The 25165-nt window shown below is 35.5% G+C and overlaps 1 protein-coding gene across 6 annotated transcripts in view; it reads right to left on the reverse strand.

Moving 5' to 3' along the window:
- Slob (Slowpoke binding protein) overlaps positions 1–25165 on the reverse strand; it is a 595498-nt gene that overhangs the window by 85998 nt on the left and 484335 nt on the right. For all 6 annotated transcript variants that reach the window (XM_069832323.1, XM_069832325.1, XM_069832327.1 and 3 more), the window contains one exon: positions 4353–4513. In XM_069832323.1, coding sequence (XP_069688424.1) covers positions 4353–4513 — 161 coding nt within the window. The remainder of the gene's footprint in view (positions 1–4352; positions 4514–25165) is intronic.

Here is a 25165-nt window from a genome sequence, read left to right on the forward strand (position 1 = left end):
TGACTTAGCTCACATTCAGCATACATTTTCATGCATCATAAAAACGCTCAAAAGTCTCCAAAATAGGCACCTTTCACTATCTGAAAGTTTTGAAATTATAAATAGTACTGTGGAACAACTGAATCGTGGTAGAGGTAAAGTTGCAGATGCAGTAAGAGCTAAGGTGGACACTGTACTTTCAAAAAACCCTGGATATGAAGAACTACAAAAGGTTGTTGCTGTGATGAGTGGTGAATCAACAGTGAAGATTAACTTGGACTTATCCCCAGCAGACATTGTGAAATTGAATTATGTACCAGTTACTTCTTGTGACGTCGAACGCTCTTTTAGTCAGTATAAATCTATCCTCAGAGACAATAGAAGAAGATTCACTTTTCAGCACTTGAAAGAAATGTTTGTAACCTATTGTTATGGTAACAGACAATAAAAATTGTGTTTTGTTGAAACTACATTGGAAGATAAGGTACGTCCATTATATTTTTTGTTTAGTTTGATTAAAATGTACCAATATTTAACGTACATAGTCATTTTTTTATAATTTTAAGTCCATATTTAATTCCATATTTTGGTAAAAATCCATATTTAATTCCATATTTTGGTAAAAATAACTACATATATATTTACATATTTCATATATTTTTAGTCCATATAAATCCGTTCCCTGATTATAATATTAACAAATGTATGAATTTTTTTACCCTTTATTTCTGTCGACTATATTCATGTTTTTATTAAATATCACTGGCTTCTCTCTGATTGTCAGTTTCTATTAAATGTGTTTTTTTCTCTCTCTCTCTCTTTTTGTGTGTTTGAATGAGGTTACTTACTGTATTTAGTAAACTATCCTTGTAAATTTTATGTTATATTATTGGCTGAGACCACACCGTACACGAGCCTGGCTCTTACGGTAGTGGCTAGAAAAATTGTTGTTTTATAATTTTAATTTGTACTCACTAGTTAAATAAAATAAATAAATGAAGCACGATCACTTAAAATAACATTTAAAGTAAATCTAATTTGTATCTTAACTCTAAGTTCGAACTAAAATCCACGAGTATGATATGTTTATACATGCACAAGTGCTTTTCAGCACTACACTCATTTCGCTATCAATTCACTCACTGCACTGGAACTACGACACATTTCACCGACACTATCCTGATTTCACTAACACTTCAAAACATTTCACTTTTCAAATACTTTGCACTACCACTATAAACTGACACAAACATACTCCACTGACAAAACATAGGTTACTTCTTCACTGATACAACATTTCAAATAACAAAACATAAATTACACCCTTTAAATAGTGTGTATAATATGTTGTTGTTTTCTAATGCCAGGCGTTTGATAATAAAGTCATTTGACCTCTTGCACTCCAATATTTTTCAAAGATATTATCATGACTAGCCACTGAAGCACAGATTTTGTGGTGTTCCGAATCCATTTCTTGGTCTGAGTTGCACAATGGGCAGTTAGGGGACTGATATATTCCAATTCTATGCAGGTGTTTGGCCAAACAATCATAGTCTGTTGCCAATCTAAATGCAGCTACAGACGATTTTCGTGGTAAATCGGGAATTAACTGTGGATTGTGATGCAGAGAGTTCCATTTTTTCCCTTGGGATTGTGTTATCAAATTTTGTTTGTTGAAGTCTAAGTATGTAGATTTAATAAATCTTTTCACAGAGTAATACGTAGATTTAGTAACAGGTCTGTAAGTAGCAGTGCTGCCCTTCTTTGCTGAAGCATCCGCATTCTCGTTTCCCAGGATTCCACAACGGGATGGTATCCATTGGAATACAATTCTTTTATTGAGTGGTATTAATTGAGAGAGCATTTTAGTTATTTCTGCTGTTTATAGTGTGTATAATATACTACCGTACTGTCTCCTAGTAAAGTCCTTAAGCCTATTTTTAAACACATTTTTCGTTATTGGTAAGGTCTTTAATAAGTAAGTATTATTGCATGCATCAAAACATTTTGAAATATATTGTGCAATCTGAAAACTATTGAGCGCAATATCCCGTCGCTTGTTAACGAAAAGCCTTGGAGTACAGTCGCTCGGATCTGTCACAGATCGTCGCCTTCGTTCTTTGTTTCAAAGTTCTTATTTATTTTCATAGCTGTTAGTTTAGTTTCTCATTAATATGGTATGAGTGCGAGAAAGTGAAGAAAAATAATTTGTCATTGAAGTGGTTACAGGAAGAAATTAAATTAATAACAATGAGGTAGATATGAGTATCTAACACTTCCTGGGAATGCAAGGAAAAATATCTTTTATGCAATGTACAAAGTGAAAGTTTTATTTTCTTACTTACTGTAGATGCGCGACATATTACAAGTATGTCGCAACTGATAATTAGAGGAAATTAGCTGCAGACATTAATAGCGTTGGTAATAACATCATAAAGAAAAGAAATGTTGCGAAACGCACAGCATATACGAGTATAATGATAATGAGAATATGCGTCATTTGTATGGTACTGACTTTTTGTCTAGCCAAGTCAACGTCATTTCTTTACTTAATTATGTAGAATACATTTCAGTATGTTCCTGTCATACTGTTAGTTTATTTATTAAGCCTAATTACTACCGCATTACTGTGTATCTAATGAAAGCATACACACACTAATTACACCCCCTTGACGGTTATGTTGCACTCTAGACAAAATCCTTCATCAAGGCGTACACAAAAAGCCAATAAACTGCACTATATCCAGAGCTGAATAGTAGACAGGTATTAAAAATCCCTTCTGTCAAGCATACTCTGCAGGATTTCTGGTAAGAGCTACAGATGGAAACTGTTCCCCCCCTTCCGGGAGGTTACTAAGATACAATATGACGGGTGTCTTGACTTAGAAGAAAATTTTCTGCCGACTTGTCACGGCCTTGGTAGCGGAAAGCGTTGCACTGTCCCGTGGTAACCTGGATTATTATTGTTGATTACAGATGAAGAGGACAAAGCTAGAAAAACTATTGAGCATTTCATGTTATAGTTGTGTTTATGTATTAAATTATTTTAAAATGGTGCATACCCTTCAAGGGAAAACAGAAATCATCCTTATTGATTAAATTTAGGAAATTACACAAAATAAACTGTGTTTTCATCCTATAATCAATTGACAATAACAACAATACACGTGGATCGGTGTCTGGTAGAGTTCCTGGGTAGTTCAGTTGGTAGAGCGTTGGTACGTTTAACCAAAGGTTCCGGAACAATTTTTCTTTCGAAATTATTCAAATCAACTTTACAGGGAGTTATACCTGAAAGCTTGATTTGCATAATACTCGTCACTGTTCGTTAACAGAAAACCACAATTTAAGTCGCACAGAGTTAGTGTGCACTCAATGGTGGTTGCTTGACGGTTGTCAGCCCACTTTGAGGTTTGTGGATACAGAGGGAAAAATTGGATCGGTGTCTGGTAGAGTTCCCGGGTAGGTCAGTTAGTAGAGTGTTTATACGTTTAACCAAAGGTTCCGGAACAATTTTTCTTTCGAAATTATTCAAATCAACTTTACAGGGAGTTATACCTGAAAGCTTGATTTGCATAATACTCATCGCTGTTCGTTAACAGAAAACCACAATTTAAGTCACACAGAGTTAGTGTGCACTCAATGGTGATTGCTTGACGGTTGTCAGCCCACTTTGAGGTCTGTGGATACAGAGGGAAAAATTGGATCGGTGTCTCGTAGAGTGCCCGGGTAGCTCAGTTGGTAGAGCGATGGTACGTTTAACAAAAGGTCCCGGAACAATTTTTCCTTCGAAATTATTCAAATCAACTTTACAGGGAGTTATACCTGAAAGCTTGATTTGCATAATACACGTCACTGTTCGTTAACAGAAAACCACAATTTAAGTTGCACAGAGTTAGTGTGCACTCAATGTTGGTTGCTTGACGGTTGTCAGCCCACTTTGAGGCCTGTGGATACAGAGGGAAAAATTGGATCGGTGTCTGGTAGAGTTCCTGGGTAGCTCAGTTGGTAGAGCGTTCGTACGTTTAACCAAAGGTCCCGGAACAAGCCTTCGAAATTATTCGAATCAACTTTACAGGGAGTTATATCTGAAAGCTTGATTTGCATAATACTCGTCACTGTTCGTTGACAGAAAACCACAATTTAAGTCACACAGAGTTAGTGTGCACCCAATGCTGTTTGCTTGATGGTTGTCAGCCCACTTTGAGGTTTGTGGATACAGAGGGAAAAATTGGATCGGTGTCTGGTAGAGTTCCTGGGTAGCTCAGTTGGGAGAGCGTTGGTACGTTGGGTTGGGTTCGATACCCGGCCCGGGAACAATTTTTCCTTCGAAATTATTGAACAATACAGGTTGCCACACGTCACACACTCACCGATGTCGTTGAGGTGGTGCAGCAGGGTGTATCGGGGACACGACCGCAAGTAGTGCTGGCACGCATTCTGAGCCCGCTCCCGAGCCTTCCTCTCCAGCTCCAGGCGCTCGTGCACGCTGGAGTCCGCTTCCAGCGCCGTGTACTCGTACCGACCACCATGTCTGTGAACAGAGCCCATGTGACTTGTTAACATTTTCTAGTAAATATAAAGGTTGCGGCATAACATCCTCCCTAATTTAAACTTTAAATAAAAAACAGATGGATCAAAATAAGGAAACTTTATTAATATGAATGGTATCCAAACAGTGGGAATTTTTCATTTTTTGAATAACGTGTCTCTCAAGTGGTGTCCTTCACTATCAGTGCATTGTTGAATGCGACTTCGGAAATTCTGCATCACTCTAACTAGCATTTCTTGAGGAACAAGACCAATTTCTTCCTGTATTGCATTTCTTAGGTCTGGCAAAGTCCTCGGCCGATGTCTGAACACCTCAGCCTTAAGATGCCCCCATACCAAAAAATCGAAGGGTGCAAGGTCTGGTGATCGTGCTGGCCAGGGGACGTCGCCACGTAAAGAAATTAAGCGTCGGGAAACATCTGTCTCAGGACTTGGAGAGAAATCTGAGCTGTGTGAGAGGTGGCTCCGTGCTGCTGAAACCATATCTGGTCAATCTGCAGCGCACTGAGTCTTTGTGCCAAAAAATTGTTGATCATAGAAGTGTACCGCTGAGAGTTCACTGTCACAGTAGCACCATCTTCTTCAAAAAAGTAAGGACCAAGTATCCCAACTTTTGCAACCGCGCACCATACAGTAACACGGTCGTTATGTAGAGGTTATTCATGAAGTTCACGAGGGTTCTGTCCACTCCAGTATCGGAAATTTTGATGATTCACGCATCCCGATAACTGAAAATGTGCTTCATCACTAAAAAGAACCACAGCATCTTCAGCATCTGCATTACACATTAAGGCATCTTAAGGTTGAGGTGTTCAAACATCGGCCGAGGACTTTGCCAGACCTAAGAAATGCAATACAGGAAGAAATTGGTCTTATTCCTCAAGAAATGCTAGTTAGAGTGATGCAGAATTTCCGAAGTCACATTCAACAATGCATTGATAGCAAAGGACACCACTTGAGAGACACGTTATTCAAAAAAATGAAAAATTCCCACTCTTAAGATACCATTCATATTAATAAAGTTTCCTTATTTTGATCCATCTGTTTTTTATTTAAACTTTAAATTAAGGAGGATGTTTTGCCGCACCCTTTATTTCGCATGCGTTCAGGAAATCTTCCAAAAGTTTATATGCTAAAAATTTGGAAAATATGTTACAAAAAAGGAAAAATATTTAATTATGCTTCAATTATTTTATGTCATATAAACAATATGCAGAAGTCACCAGTATAAATTATGCTGTCTCGCCATCTACTGACGAATTACGGAACACAATCAGATTCATCCTCAAGTTGTCCATCACAAATGACTGACGATTATCGCGGAATTCTGCCTTGTACTGGGAAAAAGAGCGCCCTGGTCTTTGAGAAACAACAATGCACTCCTTGGATACATGTTTATGATTGGAGACGAAAACAGAGGCAGCTGATGTTTATGATGTTTGTCTATGGCGAGTCCTCGGCATCACTTCATTTCCCCCTTTGATTTGATTACCTGGTTGGGTTTTTCCGAGGTTTTCCCCAACCAAAAGGCAAATGCCGGGTAATCTTTTGGCGAATCCTCGGACCTCACCTCATCATTGTAGAAAATTACTACATTGTAAAACTGTAAAAATTGTAAAATATTGTAAAAATTTGTAAAAATGTAATTGTAATATTGTAAAATTTTGACTTGTTCTACATCTTAAAGCTTCATTGCTCATGTAAGATCTATGGAAGATAATGAATGAATGAATGAATGAATGAATGAATATGAAATTGTAATGCTTTCGGAATCAGCGTTATGATAACTTACAAAGCACTCCTATTAAATGACACATCAATGTTTGTGTGTGTTACAATACAATTTTTTTAGTGGTGACAGCTCTTATCGCTTGTGATGAGAGAGCAGACTCAATTCCACTGGTCCAAAGGTCCACAGATAAGCAATTCCGAGAAACAGTTGCCATCTGTCACGTCTAAGCAAATGCACTGAAATTCGGGTGGTAATTAATCTGAAATGGAGCTTTTTTTCGAAAATTATTTGATGAAAACTTAATTTGTATGTGTTTTATGTGAATATTTTAAAATATGTATTTACATTTAAAAATTAAAAATATTATGTGTTTTTATGTGAAATAGAATTTTGAATAGCCTACATGCTCAGGTGACTTTGTCCGAAACTTAAAACACAATTGCGAGTTTCTATTACAGTGCAGTACAGTTTTACAAAAGAAAGCTATAAGAATAATGGCCGGTGTGCATAGTGTGTATAGTTTGGCTGATGAATTGTATATGTTCTTAAAATGATTACTAGTCTGTGGAGCTCTACTGAGGAATTGTATATAGACCTACTGTAAATTGAATGGTAATATGTATAGCTCAACTGATGAATTGTTTATGATTATAAATTGAATTAATCTACTTGATATTAATTGCACAAATTTGTATAGCTTAATGAAAGTATGCTACTTTGTATTGTATATATTTGTATAGTTTTGGCCGATGAATTGTATATGCTTTAAATTGAATAGTAATCTATATAGCTCTACTGATAAATTGTTTGTGTTTGTAATTTGAAGTAGTTTGCATGATATGTATTATCAATTTCTGTATATCACAACTGGTTGAATTGTTTATGCCTTAAATTTAATTAAATTGTTTTGTATTATAATATAGCTCAACTTATGAATGATCGTTTGCGTTTGTAAATTTAATAATCTGATTGGCTATGTATTGTATACTTTTAGTAGAGCCATCGATGTAGCTCAGTCGGCAGACTCGCTGGGCTGCTGTTCCGGAGCTGCGTTCGGGCTTGGGTTGGACCCCCCTTTGGACTTTGGTTTCTTCGGAGGTTTTCCACAGCCGTGGGACTGAAGCCGGATGATCTATGGCGAGTCCTTGGCATCAACACCTTTGATTTGATTACCCCCTTTGATTTGATTACCTGGTTGGGTTTTTCCGAGGTTTCCCCCACCGAAAAGGCAAATGCCGGGTAATATTTTGGCGAATCCTCGGACCTCATCTCATCTCACTACATCTCGCCAAAATGTAAAAAAAAAATTGTACAACATTGTAAAAATTGTAGAAAATTACTAAATTGTAAAACTATAAAAATTTGTAAAAATTGTAATTGTAATATTGTAAAATGTTGACATGTTCCACATCTTAAAGCTTCATTGCTCATGTAAGATCTATGGAATAAAATGAATGAATGAATGAATAAAATATTTATTTACCTAAGAACTCTAGCTCTAATGATGAGTCTCGTTTATTACAGGCCTAACTGATTGGGTCCTTCCACAAAAGTTTGGAGAACATTGACTAGAGAGATATTGACAATTTGCAATACTGCGGTATTTCTTTTGTGAAGAGAATGGTTATTTTTGTAACTTCTGTGCAAAATGGAACTTTTTTTTTGCACGAGAAGAAAGATTCTCAGTACGAGCCTACTGAAATTACACGAGTGCAAAAAAAAAAGTCCACGCCACACACAAGTTACATAGATATTTTTGTTTTGTAAATCGGCAATATAAATAGTCTTTATCATTAGTTAAAATCGTTCACAATATGCCACATTATTGTTCCAGTGTCGTGAACTAATACCATGTCAAATAAAACGTAGCCTAATGACGGCATAAATTGTAACAAAAAATTAATATTAATATATGAATTTCCATGCAATTATTTTAATACATCACTGCTGTCATAGCAACTCATTCTTCATATATTATTATTATTGTTATCCAAATATTGAAACCCTATTTTACCTTTGGAATATTAGGGTTATAGTTTGTTACATGTGAAATACAATATGTAGTGATAATACAAAATTTTAAAGAATTAATAGTAGGTGTGAATCATAGTTACAATATAAATACACTAATTAAGAGACAGTAAACAATACTAATACGTTATGCAATAATTACTTTCAGTTAAAACAAAATGAAATAAAATTAGAAATTATAATCGAAGGTGTAGAGAAATTGCAAGATTATTACATTAATTTGTGATCTTATACACAATTTTAAGCAATATTAATGAGATAATGCACAGAATTGGCGTAGTTACAAATAAAATACCTATTATATAGTTGGTTTGCGATAGTAAAGAAAAAATAAAAACAAAATTACTTATGGTTACAAACTATATACCTGTCATCAAATACTCAACAATAATAAAATCTATAATACAAACATAGTTATTGTTGTCATTACTATTATTATGTCCCAAAGATAGACACCTTGTTTTACATAGTGCATTAGGATTTTATAACATCATTAATTTATATACAATTAACAGCTACAGTCTTGCGTGGATGTGGTGTATAAACTCTGTGAATTGTTTGTAACAACATTTTTTTCTAAGAAAATGGTAAAGGGGTGTGGAGTAATTTAAATTGCAATCCGAGATATGATATCTTAAAAAGTGTCTTTTCCTTTCGAACACTGGGCAGTGAAAAATCAAATGTTCAACAGTCTGATTCTCTTTGCATATGCACAGAGATTCTTCTGCACTTTTGATCCTAAATCTTTCGAAGTAGGAACCGAATTTTCCATGGCCGGTCATAAATTGGGTGTAAAAGAAGTCGGTTGAGAACTGACTGCAACATAGTCTGTCTTGTACATTGGGAAAGAATAATTTCTTGGTCACAGAGCCTTTAACACTAGAGTTCCAGTATGTTCATTCTTCATATAAGAATATCAAACTACTCATCATTAGAAATTTGATACGTTATTTCTTTATTAATTGTTTTATAATGCTGTGGTACAAAAAATAACGTATAACACACGATTATAATATTACACACTTATTATGTTCGTAAAAATTAGGAAAAATTTCCTAAACATTGACTCATAGAATAAAGTATACTTACTTACTTACAAATGGCTTTTAAGGAACTCGAAGGTTCATTGCCGCCCTCACATAAGCCCGCCATCGGTCCCTATCCTGTGCAAGATTAATCCAGTCTCTATCATCATATCCCACCTCCCTCAAATCCATTTTAATATTATCCTCCCATCTACGCCTCGGTCTCCCGAAAGGTCTTTTTCCCTCCGGTCTCCCAACTGACATTCTATATGCATTTCTGAATTCGCCCATGCGTGCTACATGCCCTGCCCATCTCAAACGTCTGGATTTAATGTTCCTAATTATGTCAGGTGAAGAATACAATGCGTGCAGTTCTGTGTTGTGTAACTTTCTCCATTCTCCTGTAACTTCATCCCGCTTAGCCCCAAATATTTTCCTAAGCACCTTATTCTCAAACACCCTTAACCTATGTTCCTCTCTCAGAGTGAGAGTCCAAGTTTCACAACCATACAGAACAACCGGTAATATAAATGTTTTATAAATTGTAACTTTCAGATTTTTTGACAGCAGACTAGATGATAAAAGCTTCTAAACCGAATAATAACACGCATTTCCCACATTTATTCTACGTTTAATTTCCTCCCGAGTGTCATTTATATTTGTTACTGTTGCTCCAAGATATTTGAATTTTTCCACCCCTTCGAAGGATAAATCTCCAATTTTTATATTTCCATTTCGTACAATATTCTGGTCACGAGACAATCATATACTTTGTCTTTTCGGGATTTACTTCCTAACCTATCGCTTTAGGCTACTTGCTTCAAGTAGAATTCCCGTGTTTTCCCTAATCGTTTGTGGATTTTCTCCTAACATATTCACGTCATCCGCATAGACAAGAAGCTGATATAACCCATTCAATTCCAAACCCTCTCTGTTATCCTGGACTTTCCTAATCGCATATTCTAAAGCGAAGTTAAAAAGTAAAGGTGATAGTGCATCTCCCTGCATACCATTATGTTATAAATAGACCTCGGATTTTTAGGCTCGAATAGGATAGGTTGCAACAATTTTATGTAAAAATACGTAAATATATGCAACACGGCAAACACTCGCGCGATGATAATGCCTATTACTAGGCGCATTAAAGAATGTATGTTTCAGCCTTCGCTAAACGAGCTTAAAATCCGTGGTATATAAACCAGTTTCCTAACAATACTATTATCGAATCATTTCCCAACAAAATAGTCCGTTATGTTGATATCTAATGCATGGAGTGATCTTTTACATTTGTGTTTTTATTGCTAGGAACAAGGAGTGGGTAATTCTATTTTAGCTATTTTGCAGTTGTTACTCGATGCCGTAGTAAACTTTTATACAAACGTTGTTACTAGCAACAGTGACATGAATGTTAAAGATAACTTTATTTATTAAAATAATAACGGTATTGAATATTAAATTATTATAACAGTTTTTTAAACGTCGTGTTGTATAAATATTGTATGCCACATGAGAGTAAACAAACTTTATGCATTCGTGGAAATTCATCCTCGGCTTGCGCTTCGGGGACAACTATTCCATTCGTGATTAAAATCCTACTTTGCTCTCTTGTAGCAAAAAATTACTATTATTTATTACAATAACAAAATACACATTTTCTAGAATACTTAATATCACTCTCTAACAACAACATACTGTACGATGTCCAAAGAGAACAGAGTCTCTAGTAGATTACAGTAGATCATGGATCAATTTTAACATTAACAGCAACAGCATTCTCTCATTTTGAGAGAGGAACAGAGGCTAAGGGTGTTTGAGAATAAGTTGCTTAGAAAAATATTTTGGGCTAAGAGGAATGAAGTTACAGGAGAATGGAGAAAGTTACTGTACTCCAACCACGATGTCTCCAGGGAATGAAACGAAGCGGTGTGATGCTGTGAATGAATGTTGATGTCATAAGATGTCATTAGGTCACACGCGTGGGTATTCGTATCTCTATTGGCTATCTCTCAAAGCACAAACTATAACACTGTTATAAACATTTTTATACTACCCTATTTACAAAATTAGATCAATGTTAATCCCTTGGTCTTTTAATCCCTCCCTACAGGAACTAACATACATGCAGGAGAGCGCATGATATTTAAACTGACGTTATAACTCTAATATTATCTCTCTACTTCGCTCCAATAGATGACGCAATAGTAAGCATATTCCTTTCACGGTTTATCTCCTGGTTGGAGAACAGCACACAGCACAGAGCTGCACGCATTGTATTCTTCACCTGACATGATTAGGAACACTAAATGGGAGGATAATATTAAAAATGGATTTGAGGTAGGTGAGATATGATGGTAGGGACTGGATTAATCTTGCTCAGAATAGGGAACGATGGCGGGCTTATGTGAGGGCGACAATGAACCTCTGGGTTCTCTAATAGTAATATACGTTACAAGAGCGGTCTGTTGACGTTTTCATGTTCGAGGAAAAGATTGAAAAAGCGAAACGTAGTTGAGCTTTTTTAATTTCCGAGAACATGAAAACAAACATACCGCTCGTGTATCGTACATTATTTTGTGCGAAGATCGTTTATTACATACCTGAAAGACGAATTTCTAATTTGTTGCAATGAAACCTCCATCTTGGTTTCTGTTTAATGACGGCAACTTCGGAAAGCCAAAATATCTTTCTTCAACATTGTTGCTATAAAATGTTTTCTGTATTTACTATACTCCAGCAGGCCGTGATATACGTCTGTCTTTTTTTTTCCCCCCAGTCTATAAATGCGAACTTAAAACAAACGGTAAGGTTATGTAATGATTTATTTTTCATTTTAATATTTTAACAATATTATTTATATAACATATTGCAGTAATAACATCGGCATCTGGAATCTTGTTGATTTTTTCACGGCTTCCTTAATGTTACTTGTATCAGGAATGCAATAAGTTTCGTGGAGTAGTAGACTTTACTTAATTTTTGCAAATATTTAAAAACAATAATTAACATTGCAATTTAGGTGAAATTGCAGTGGTAAGTTTCCAATTTATAATTATTACTATGTTAAATGTCTCTAAAAATAATACGTTAAAAGCCTAAAGCACAAAAATGAATGTCGCGCTTAAGCGGTAAGAAGAGGGAAATTGTTATGTGTGTTACGTTGGGAATACTGAATGTGGTATTTCACACTTACCGCGTATTGGTTCTGTGCGGAAAACAAGCAAATACGCACGATCACGCACAAAAGCTATTTGTACCTAAGTAAGTAATAGGCCTACCATTCTGTTTCTATGGTGACAAGTGATAGAATAGAAAACGCCATTAAATGTGCGTTAAAATAACTTTTCTTGTACACTACGATTATAAACAATCTTTATCCCTCCAGTACTCGCGGCATACATTTGTAATCCATTGCTAGTTATTACGTCATCACATCTCAGCTTTCAATGTTGATAGCATGAAATTTTTAGTACCTTATTGTTACAGTTTAGAACTGATGTCTGGAGTATTTGGATGTAATTGTGACTCCTTTTGCTTAGTAATTAATATATACATTTCTAGAGTGATTACAATTGTAATCCGCACGAGTGTTGACGCCAGTGTTGTAACAGGTGAGAATACAAGCGCGTATTTTCGTTTGCCTTATTTATAATGTGTTTTATTCCTATGAGCCGTTCACAACTCATTTCTACACGTATTTTCCATTGCTGCAGTGGTTACTTTATCCTCAAATATAAATGATTACGTGGACATATTTGATAATGCAGAACAATGATTTCTTCTCACATGAAACATGCATAAACTTGAACCCAATAGTGCCTTAAATTTTAGGGGCAGAAAATGTTAACTGTAGAGTGTAGTTTATAATAACTAACAATTAAGCCTATATAATAACAATAGAGTTTTTAGTTACATTGTTTGGGTCATAATATCACTTATATTTTATTGACATCACTGATTTAAATATTACATTTGAAACAGTGTTACACCGTTATATCATAAATAGTTTCATAGAATCAGTAAAGTAATATTATTAGGCCCGTATAGGTATAAGATGTTGTAAAATTATAGGCCTATATTCATAAGTGCAAAAGAATTGATTATTTTGTCACAAATTATATGGCGAGCATTGAAGCGTTATTATTAGTCAAAATCATGCCTAAAATATGCCACATTATTGTACCAGAGCCGTGAAATATTACGATACCAACTAAAACGTCATGACATCTATGTCCGTATAACTTTTGCCATAAAGTTCATATTATAAAACTATTTGCCGTGCAATAATATTTAATACATCATTGTTGTCATAGTAACCCCCCTTTTTCATAAAGAGAAAATTATATAAAACTACTCAACATTACAAATTTAATATGTTAATTCTTTATTAATTGTTTTATAATGCTGTCGTACAAAAATAGTATATTAAGCACGTTTATAATGTTATACAATTGTTGCATTGGTCAAAATGATGAAACTCACTGATTCGTGCAAAGAAATATAACATTATAAACTTGTTTCATAATATAGGCTAAGCCTACTATCATATCACTATGTTCAGAAAAGGCCTACTTTTCACGCACAAAACAGTTAAGAAAACTCCTATTTTTATGATGGTAAATAAAAGAACTAAGATGATATCCCACTCCAATAAAGAAATACTTTAAACGTATTGTAGTGCAGTGGCGGCTGAAGCCACTTTGTCTGAGTAGTGCCAGAACATTCAAGTCAGAAATGAAAAGTAACGATAATGTACCGTTTTATATCGTGAATATTTTATAATAATAATAATAATAATAATAATAATAATAATAATAATAATAATAATAGACCTAGTAATAAATTAATATAATAAATTCACGGAACTTTGAAATTTTCTAAACTGTTCTATACTTCAACTCTATTTTTCCGTAATTTTCAGCAAAAAGTTCAATGACTTTCTGGCTAAAACTGGAGATCTTGCTACCAGAAGTGAACTAATTCCATCACACCTTTCTTAGGCCAATGCCAGAAACAAACAATTAAAAAGAACACAAGGAAAACAGATGAAAGACTTTTAATATCACATCAACAAATCTAGAGTTAGTCTTCCCATATATATTTACTTTCTGTTTATCTTCATATGATGTTTTCTCTACGCTCGCGCTCTTTCCAATAACGTATTTTCCGGGAAGAAAGTCAGCCCTGGTATGGAACAAATATTCGTTATTTAGTGCTGCCACCTCGAATCGAGTTGTCAACTGAATGGCACGGATAAGACCTTTCCCCTTGCCCTTTGCACCACCGTGAAGCTCCATCGAATGGATTACAAAACACTTCTGCGCATGCCCATACTGAGGTGGTAGGCAGCTGGCTCGAATGACAAAGTTATGTACAGCTATACAGCAGACAGCGTTGCCAACCGTGGCCGAATTCGGCTAAACGTAGCTTAATTTTTAGTCATGTAGCTTGTAGCAGAATGGTCGTAGCCGAACGTCAAAATGTAGCCGAAATGAGATTCGATGGAGCGACCATCTGTGAATACTTAAGTTTTATGTGTAAACACTTTCTTTTAACAAATTTATTTTGTCATACTAATACCCACCAGAATTTCCTCATTAAAGTTACGAAAACATACCGGTAGAAACTTTGTGTCACAGACTGAATTCTGAACAATGCGACCCGCATTTATGGCAAGGATAGCATTGCTATTTTCAGTTTTATTTTCCTATTATGTGAATAGCGCCTATTACCTAACTCACAATTTCTGTACTCGTGAATTTGCAGACACCCGTCAGGCGGTTTATTAGGGGTCGCCTATCCAACAAAAGTAAACCAGTAACCTGACAGTTCCTCTGTTTGTGAACTTCCCGGCACACAGCAGAGTTTTTATTAGGGGTCGCCTACTCCGCAAAATTAACCGTACTCCGACTTCAAATAAAAAGAAACTAGATTAAAAAAACTGGCCCTTCCCACGCATATCTATCCCATTGTCCACTTGCTGCGACACTTTGTCCTAAACACAGTGTCCATGTGTTTATACATATTTGTCTACGTATTTATAGGTACATATTTACAGTTAAAATTTTAGCTAGTGTTATCAGAAGGATCGACTAGATTTCATTAGGTGAGATACTTTCCCTTTTTTATATTGGTGCATGGCTTTACCAAACCTACAGAAGTGTGTTGATGCTTAGGCCTATGTATTGATTTTTCGGTTTGTAAGAAATAATAATGATTATTATAAATATTAACATTAATAATAACAATAATAATAATAATAATAATAATAATAATAATAATAATAATAATAATTGTATTCGTAGCTCTTTCGAATTATTTTTATTAAATTAATATAACGGGCAATGAAACAATCGTTTAACGCAGCACATTGAACAACACATACGCAAATTCTTCAAGTTTTGAGCGTAGCTTAATTTCAGTCTTTGTAGCTGAATTTCGGGATGTTTGTAGCCGAATCGCTCGTGTTCAGGTTGGCAACGCTGCAGCAGCGCATGAGCGGACGAACAGCATTGTTACTCTGACACGACGTGGTGCAGTAGTTCAAATCAACGTTCTGCTGGAATCACTCCATGATAAATCCATGTTTTGATATGGTATTTGTGATCTTACAGCGCTCTGAATGTACATTTAAATTAGATTTAATTATATTTTATTTAGGCACCGACATGTCACGAGGGCACTACCCTTAAAGCCGCTCCTGTTGTAGTGATTATTATTTTTCAAGAGAATATTATACGCCTCCGGAAAGGGGAATATTTACAAAAAAAAATAGTTAATGAATTACCAGTTATTCAATTAATGCGAAAGTAATAAAATTGACAGTTAGTTAAATTTATTTGAAATAAGAGAAAAACTGAACACGCTATGTAAAGTTCTGTTCATAATTCATTGCAACACGTGGACATATTCACCAGGATTTCACATTACATACGTCATGCGGAGTGCTATTAGTTGCCACAGCTGCTATCAGATGGCTCTGCCTCACAGACGTACGTAATTTCATCCCGGCCGGGTATGTAATCGTGTTTCGCGGAACAGAATCTGTCAGAGCGAGTCGATACTGCAAGAGGTCTGGCCGCACCTCATCCCCGCGCTCTGTCGTGTGTGTAATTCATGTCCTATCCAATTACGCACTACGTCTGTCGGCAGCCTGCGCTGCTACGAAACGAGGGATATTCCCAGTTTGATAAGAGTAATATATTATGCAGTATTTCAAAATGTGTACTGTACGTTCTTACGCCCTCTTAAAGTATGTAATACATTTTAAATTCCATTTCAAAAGTAAGCACAAAAAGGGCAGAGTAAATACTTATACATACGTTCCTAAAATATAGAAGACTTTCGATAACAAGCATTATGACTAGACAGAGCGAAATGCAGAAAAGATGAGAAAAGAGAGGAAAATCCTGCAAACAAGTCAATGTTCACCTACTTAGATATTATAACCAAAGCTCGGAACTTGGGGACATGTGTGTCGTGTGCATGAGTAAGGTTACAGGTACAACGTATACAAAGCTTACCCTGCAAGTGCTCAGGGACAGTAGTATGTACTAAGAACGTGGTCACATCGAATGGCAAGAAGACGAACGAAGAAACTGTGTCATGTCGAAGCAAATGACATTCAGAGAATTACAGGTAAACGGTCTGTTAGAGGAATGAGAAAATACGTGGTATTCGAATGGGTATTATAGAAGTTTGAAAATATATTTCTTAAATTTTAGGTACAGAATTTCGTGGAGGAATTCTGAGGAGATACATTATTTTCTTCGAATGAAGAGTTTATATTTTGTAAGTTGTGCCACACATAAACTAGAGACTGGAAACGGGCATTCATTCAAAGACATTGCAGTCTCTTAAATTGGTGGAAAATTTGTCCATAGCCATGGATCAAGTAGTAGTGGAACCTTCCCTAGTAGTGACACAGAAATTGAAAACTATTTTCGAGAAAAATTTAGAATACGAGTACTTATCTTTCTCAGATACGAGATCAGCTAGCAACTGCTGAAAATCGAACAGGAAACAGTGACAGTGAAAACATTCAGTATTTTAAGTTTGCTCCGGTCACTTCATGTGACGTGGAAATAAGTTTCTTTCGTTTCAAATCATGTTTAACTAACAGACGAAGAAGTTATGGGTTCGAAAATCTTCGAATCCATGTAGTCATATACTGTAATAAAATGTACAGAGCAGAACTGTAAATTTGATAAATTTTGCATGTTTATATATATATATATATATATATATATATATATATAATTCTTTAAAATTACGTGTTTCAAGCTACCATAATATTATCAATATGTTGTTCCGGCCAGGAACCACCTTTATAGCAGACCTGACAGTACCTCTGTGCTGGAAGCGGGAGTTTGTTGACATTGAAGTCCGGTCGCTTAGCCACGTGCAAAGACGCAAGTCCCCAAGTTCCGAGCTTTGATTATAACACGCGGAGCAAGATCCCTGTAAATCGGAAAGCGATAGAGCATAGAAGGAAGTCGAAGAATATTGACAGGAAAACATGATCATACGGGAATGGATATTTAAGAGTTGTTAATTCTTTATAAAAAGTGAATCTGATACAACGTTAACACAAATTAATTTTATTTCCTACTATATATTGTGACTTTTATTCTCCTCTAACCACCACACACCCGACAACAATGTGACTTCTTTTTAATAATTCACCCTACAACAATGGGTATTCCACTTAACACAGCAACACGATAATCGTTATTGCACTCCACATAGCGACAATGACAATACACGAAATGTATTATTGAGAAGAACAACAATGTACTCCTAATTTCAATTAATGTTCACAAAGCACTATGTGCAGAACAAAACTGTCAGTTCTCAGTTCACAGTTCGCTTGCCTTGACTAGTTCTTCTAGCTCACTGTTCAAGTTCACTGCACGTCGAACCCAGATCTTCCTGGCTACGTCCATTGCACGTCGAACTCAGGTCTTCCTTGCTGTGTCCACTGCATGTCGAACTCAGGTCCTTCAGATGCGGTTCACTACACGTCGCTGCTCTCGAAGGCTGGCTTCCTTGCTCGAAGACTCACTTGTAGACTTGAAGACTCAAGACTAACTGTCGGCCACTCGCGCTTTTATTACTAAACCACATGTTCTGGAATCTTCGATTCGCGTGGCTTTCAGAAACTTCGAGAGAAATCCGCTTCTCGATGCTTCCTTAATTCCGCCCGGTCACAGTAGCTTTTCTCCCCGCCCCTCGCTCCGTACCGCGGCTAGCGTAGGGGGTTCGTGTTTCCCCTCACCTCCTTTTGCTAGATGCGCGCGCAGCTCCCTGACTCAACGAGAACATTCCAAATGGCGCCACAATATCTATATATATACTTACTTACTGGACTAAAGTCGCTTTACCCCTTAACCAAATATTGTGCTGTATTCTGCTGCTAATAAAAATTATACAAAAGTCGCGGATTAAAGTCGTTCTGCTACTAAACGATGTCCCTTGCACACAGTAACATAATCATGCTTTCAACTCAAAACCCCAAAAATGTGGACTTAAGTCGTTTTGCAAATTCACCATTCAATTCCTATACAACGGGAATAGTGGAAGACAAAGGGATGTAGAAAGCCTGAGTAAACTGATCCTAGCAAGCGAGAAGAGATCCGATATTCTCTACATAAAACAATAACTTTGCGGTACACTTGAGCCTGTTCCAAATCGACCTTCCTTCTCTGAAGTAACAATTTTGAATTCCAAATGACTGAGGGTGGAATACATATCGAGTCGAAGAGCGTACATTCAGGCCGTGTATGAGGCGTTACGAAAGAATTATTTAAAATTTACATAATATGGATTAATGCAGCTGACCATTAAGTAGGTAGCCATGACAGAGTATATTCCGACAAGCGCAGTATAACATAATCGACAAGAAGCTAGAAAAGACGGGACGAAATCGACGTGACTATATACTCCATACTATTTTCTGTACGGTCATGTTTTAGAATTGTAAATACTGTATAATGTGTACGATATGTTTTGCATTGAAAATATGGAGTAAGTTTTTTTCAAAGGCTTTGCGCGTATTGTGTCATTGTAAAGCCATAGAAACTAAGTAACTAAGAAAAGAGTTTGTTGATGCGCCGCCATTTTAGTCAATGTAGAAAAAAATGTTGTTACAAACAATTCACAGAGTTTATACACCACATCCACGCAAGACTGTAGCTGTTAATTGTATATAAGTTAATGATGTTACAAAATCCTAATGCACTATGTAAAACAAGGTGTCTATCTTTGGGACATAATAATAGTAATGACAACAATAACTATGTTTGTATTATAGATTTTACTATTGTTGAGTATTTGATGACAGGTATATAGTTTGTAACCATAAGTAATTTTGTTTTTATTTTTTCTTTACTATCGCAAACCAACTATATAATAGGTATTTTATTTGTAACTACGCCAATTATGTGCATTATCTCATTAATATTGCTTAAAATTGTGTATAAGATCACAAATTAATGTAATAATCTTGCAATTTCTCTACACCTTCGATTATAATTTCTAATTTTATTTCATTTTGTTTTAACTGAAAGTAATTATTGCATAACGTATTTAGTATTGTTTACTGTCTCTTAATTAGTGTATTTATATTGTAACTATGATTCACACCTACTATTAATTCTTTAAAATTGTGTATTATCACTACATAATGTATTTCACATGTAACAAACTACAACCCTAATATACCAAAGGTAAAATAGGGTTTCAATATTTGGATAACAATAATAATAACTATTATAGGGGAGACTGTTGTACCTTGAGCATAGTGTTCCTTGGATCATTTTTTGTTTCTGGTTTTTGATGTTACCTAGCCGACTCAAACTTTTTTTTAAGACACAAAATATTTTTATTTAGCTTCACTTACAAAAACAACTTCATGACGTTGTAATTAGAACTACTATAAAGACAAGACTACTACAGTTTCTGTGATTCCTAGCATACAAAAATCTCAATAGTCTGCGATTTATTTAATAAGTTAATTAATTCACATAGCATTTCCATGTAATTCAGCCAAAAAGTATGCTACGTAAGTACTACGAAAATGTTTTCACGCACTCGTTTCGAAATTCCGGACTTGGCTAACGCCTCGTCCGTAGAATCTCACCGTACACAGAAGTATTACTTTCTGACCTAGAACTGCAGTAGATTTTAGAGAAAGTCGCTAGGTAGCTCTGGTCATAGTTCCGGTTTGATATATTACAAAGTTTGAGTTCTATCCTAGATCATATATGTAACAAGATAGTTCATTCCTATGTTAAAATCGTCAGCACTTTGAAGAGAACAACCGCCAGCATCGCCACCCGTCCGCCGTAAACGAACACGAGATGGCAGTACAGTCGTTAATGCAATTCAAATGGGAATTATGACGTGGCTCTTTATGTAAAAACTAGATGGCAGCGTAGTAAACCTGACAAAAGTTGTTGCCGTCAAAGCCTATAAGGCCGAGCTGTCTGGGTATATATGACCTAGGTTTCCATGGACAAAACAATTTTTTGGTACCGAAAGTAAATATTTCGTTAATGTTATATGTTTTCTAACATAAACATCAATCAAGTACGGTGTGTTCCCTATCATCTGGTGAGTAAATACGTTTATGTTAATTTCCATGATTTATTCTCATCTCTAGTTTAGGCAGCCATATTTGTTTAAACGTGCACTCTTTTGTACATTGGATCACAAAACATCTTGTACCAAGGAACATGTTCCAACGTACATAATGCTATCAGTTTTGGTTTTCTTTTATTTTAAGATCATGCCACGAAGTAAGTCTGGAGTTACGAAGACTCCAATTGATCCGGATGCCTTGAAGAAAGCTGTTGAAGCAGTTATGACTCCTCCAGGAAATAAAATGTCAACCAGAGAAGCCTTCAAATGATGAATAATACATTTTTTTAATTATTGTAGCTTTTACAGCTATATTTCCACCTATATTCCCTGTGTTCAAATGGTCAAAGGTACAAGAGGGTATGATCCAAGGTACACGAACCTGTTGTACCATGGAACACTTTACATATCCCTTCATTTTATTTTTTTTTATCCTTAATAGATCTGTAAAACAGGAAAATACCTGTAGGAAGTTGTAAAATAGTCTTATATAATTATTTCAAGCATTTTTTCAGTTTAAAAATTTCATTTTTCAAAATTAAAAAAAAAAATACATAGGGTAGACCAGGGTAATTGTAAACACTTTTACAGATTTCAAATATATTTCAACAACACACAGCACTCAGTAACGGTAAGCATGACAAAGAAACATTGCATTATTTTTAGATCTTTCTTTTCCCTGAAAATGGGTTTAAAGTAATAAGGTTAACTTTTTTCATCTTTTAATTACAAGTTTACATTTACCCCACCTGTTTACATTTACCCCTTTGAGAGGAGGGTAATTGTAAACACCAATTTTCGCACGGGCTATCAGACACTGAACATTTTTTGTTCTGCTTCAGAAGAAAGAGCTGTACTCCTTCCAACTCCAATTTTGGTCACTGGTACATTTCGTCCCTACAAGCTATGATATATGACGATATAGAACTCAGTACCTCTCCTGAGGTTCACGATAACTGTAGTTACTATTTTTCACATCTGTGACAGCCCTCTCTAAATCCTCCACAGTGTAGTTGGGTGGGGGTCTCTTTGATTACTGAAAAGTGCGAAATTTAACCATAGTAAAACATGTTTACAATTACCAGCAAGCAATTAAAACTATGGGGCAAATGGAAACACATCATAATTTAATGAAATGAGGTTATAGGAGATCTCAAAACCATTGTAATAATAATGTTAACTACTATACATTACTCATAAAAACAACATATTCTTAAAAATAGCACTGTACGTTTGCTTACAATGCCAAAAATGAAGGTGAAGCAAAATTCTTTCTCAACTTTTTTGTAGACTCTTACAAAACATTTGTTCACAACTAAGCAGTTACTCCTATTTGGCGCCAAACTGCTTTGTAGGTTAGCCAACATGTTAATTTAAATATTCTCCGAATTAAAATTTTTATATTGACAGTTTTGTATTTCTCACAGCATTTGTTTAAAATTACCCCCCCCTGTTTACAATTACCCTCATCTACTCTAATGTGAAAAGTGATTCAAGATACGTCTCCCCTACATTCAAAAAGTGTGCAAAAAGATTAATAGGAGTTTGTGTTATAATATCATTGATTGAAAACTATGATTTTGCCTATCCATGGACATGAATATTAAAGAGTTATGGGAAATTGGATATTCAGGCACTTTTATAAAAATTTGCATGATTATGTGTTTTTGTAATATTAACAAGATATAGTGGTACTTTGATTTGTTCTGCGCTTCATATAAATAAGACATGTGAATGGTAGGACTATATGTAAGGTAAAGTTGACTAATTCCGTGATATTCCTAATTCCGTGATACGTTTTTTCACTGAATATCACGGGATTGGGTATCTTGCTAGAAAGCTCACCGATGTCTCAAAAGTAGACGAAAGCTGCACTCTTTCGAGAAATATGTCTGGCGCTATGGTTGAACAGCAAAAGCTTTGACATACATTCAATTTTTAAAAAGTATCACGGGATTAGGAGTATCACGGAAATAGGCAATTTTACCCTATAGTGCATATTTTAGTTTACATAGTACAAAAACGGAAGGCACAAACAGAGAGTAAGGAATTAACCAGAGGAAGTCAGCGAGGGGAGCAAAAATCTCAATTGGATTGGCTCGACAATTTGAGAGTAATAAATTGAGCTAACCCCGTAACAAGCATTACAGCAGGCCCTTGCCTTAACCTCCTGAGTATACTATACTATACCATGATTATGATACAAGATGTATGTGCAGAGACTCGAAGTATACTATAATATACCTGCATTTGTGCCCTAACTGTAACCTGCAGAATTTTTTCAGCATTTTTCCTCATTTCAGTGACTTTTCTTGAAGCGTAAAATTGTATTGACCTTTAAAAATAAGACAACTGTCTCAGGACTGAAGAGGCTAATGGATTTCATGGGCTGTTCTTATTCTTATTCTATTTAAGTGTTTCAGAGACTAAAAAAGTCTTATATTTAGGCTTCGTATTCCAGCTACCTAAAGACTGAAGTTAAAGACACATTGGGTATATAGTACGCCGAACACAGGTAATCCTTATATATAAACAAACAGGTCGTCGCTGCGTGTTCGTGGAGTACAGTCAACTCCCGACATTATGAAGCTATACTAGTAAACACATGCTTGAGCCGTGATGTTCATTTTCATCGTGCTCTTTGCAGTGAGTAATAACGTGCATTCGTAAGTTACGGAACTTGAACATATGCGGATGTCACTTGAAATGATGATATTGCAGAAATTATTTCATTAGTACATGACGTTATTGGTGCATGATGTAGTACAAGGTATTCGTATTGTCTGATTTTTTTGTGTTTCATTAGGATATTCCATATGTCGCTCATCTCATTTTCTGTATACTTTTCTAGAATTCTCTTAACTGTAGATTATATAATTTATTAATTGGGATGTTAGCACTGAACAACATGATAGGCTACACAAATCCATGCTAAACGTCGAGATAATATCTTCATAATTTTCAGATTTTGATGGTACTGGTTCTTTTGGATTACTTACTTACTTACTGCCTTTTAAGGAACCCGGAGGTTCATTCATTGAATTAAATTAGCAATTCATTGAATTAAATTAGCTCATAAATTAAGTTACTACTTTACCTTATAGATTTATCTAAATTTAAATAAATGTGTAGTGAAGAGTATTGCTGGAGAACCTTTTAAGTGTAGTGAAAATATTTGTAATTTAAATTTATGTATTGTATTGATTAAGGCTGGTTGAGTGGAAGAGAAGGCCTTATGGCCTTAACTCTGCCAGCGAAAATAAAACATTATTATTATTATTATTATTATTATTATTATTATTCCCGCCCTCACATAAGCCCGCCATTGGTCCCTATCCTGAGCAAGATTAATCCAGTCCCTACCATCATATCCCACCTCCCTCAAATCCATTCTAATATTATCTTCCCACCTACGTCTCGGCCTCCCCAAAGGTCTTTTTCCCTCCAGCCTCCCAACTAACACTCTATATGCATTTCTGGATTCGCCCATACGTGCTACATGTCCTCCCCATCTCAAACGTCTGGATTTTATGTTCCTAATTATATTAGGTGAAGAATACAATGCGTGCAGCTCTGCGTTGTGTAACTTTCTCCATTCTCCTGTAACTTCATCCCTCTTAGCCCCAAATATTTTCCTAAGAACCTTATTCTCAAACACCCTTAATCTCTGTTCCTCTCTCAAAGTGAGAGTCAAAGTTTCACAACCATACAGAACAACCGGTAATATAACTGTTTTATAAATTCTAACTTTCAGATTTTTTGACAGAAGACTAGATGACAAAAGCTTCTCAGTCAAATAATAACACGCATTTCCCATATTTATTTTGCGTTTAATTTCCTCCCGAGTGTCATTTATATTTGTTACTGTTGCTCCAAGATATTTGAATTTTTCCAACTCTTCGAAAGATAAATCTCCAATTTTTATATTTCCATTTCGTACAATATTCTCGTCACGAGACATAATCATATACTTAGTCTTTTCGGGATTTACTTCCAACCCTATCGCTTTACTTGCTTCAAGTAGAATTTTCGCGTTTTCCCTAATCGTTTGTGTATTTTCTCCTAGCATATTCACGTCATCCGCATAGACAAGAAGCTGATGTAACCCATTCAACTCCAAACCCTGTCTATTATCCTGAACTTTCCTAATGGCATGTTCTAGAGCGAAGTTAAAAAGTAAAGGTGATAGTGCATCTCCTTGCTTTAGCCC

This window comes from Periplaneta americana, chromosome 8, assembly GCF_040183065.1.
Source record: "Periplaneta americana isolate PAMFEO1 chromosome 8, P.americana_PAMFEO1_priV1, whole genome shotgun sequence".
Classification (NCBI taxonomy): domain Eukaryota; kingdom Metazoa; phylum Arthropoda; class Insecta; order Blattodea; family Blattidae; genus Periplaneta; species Periplaneta americana.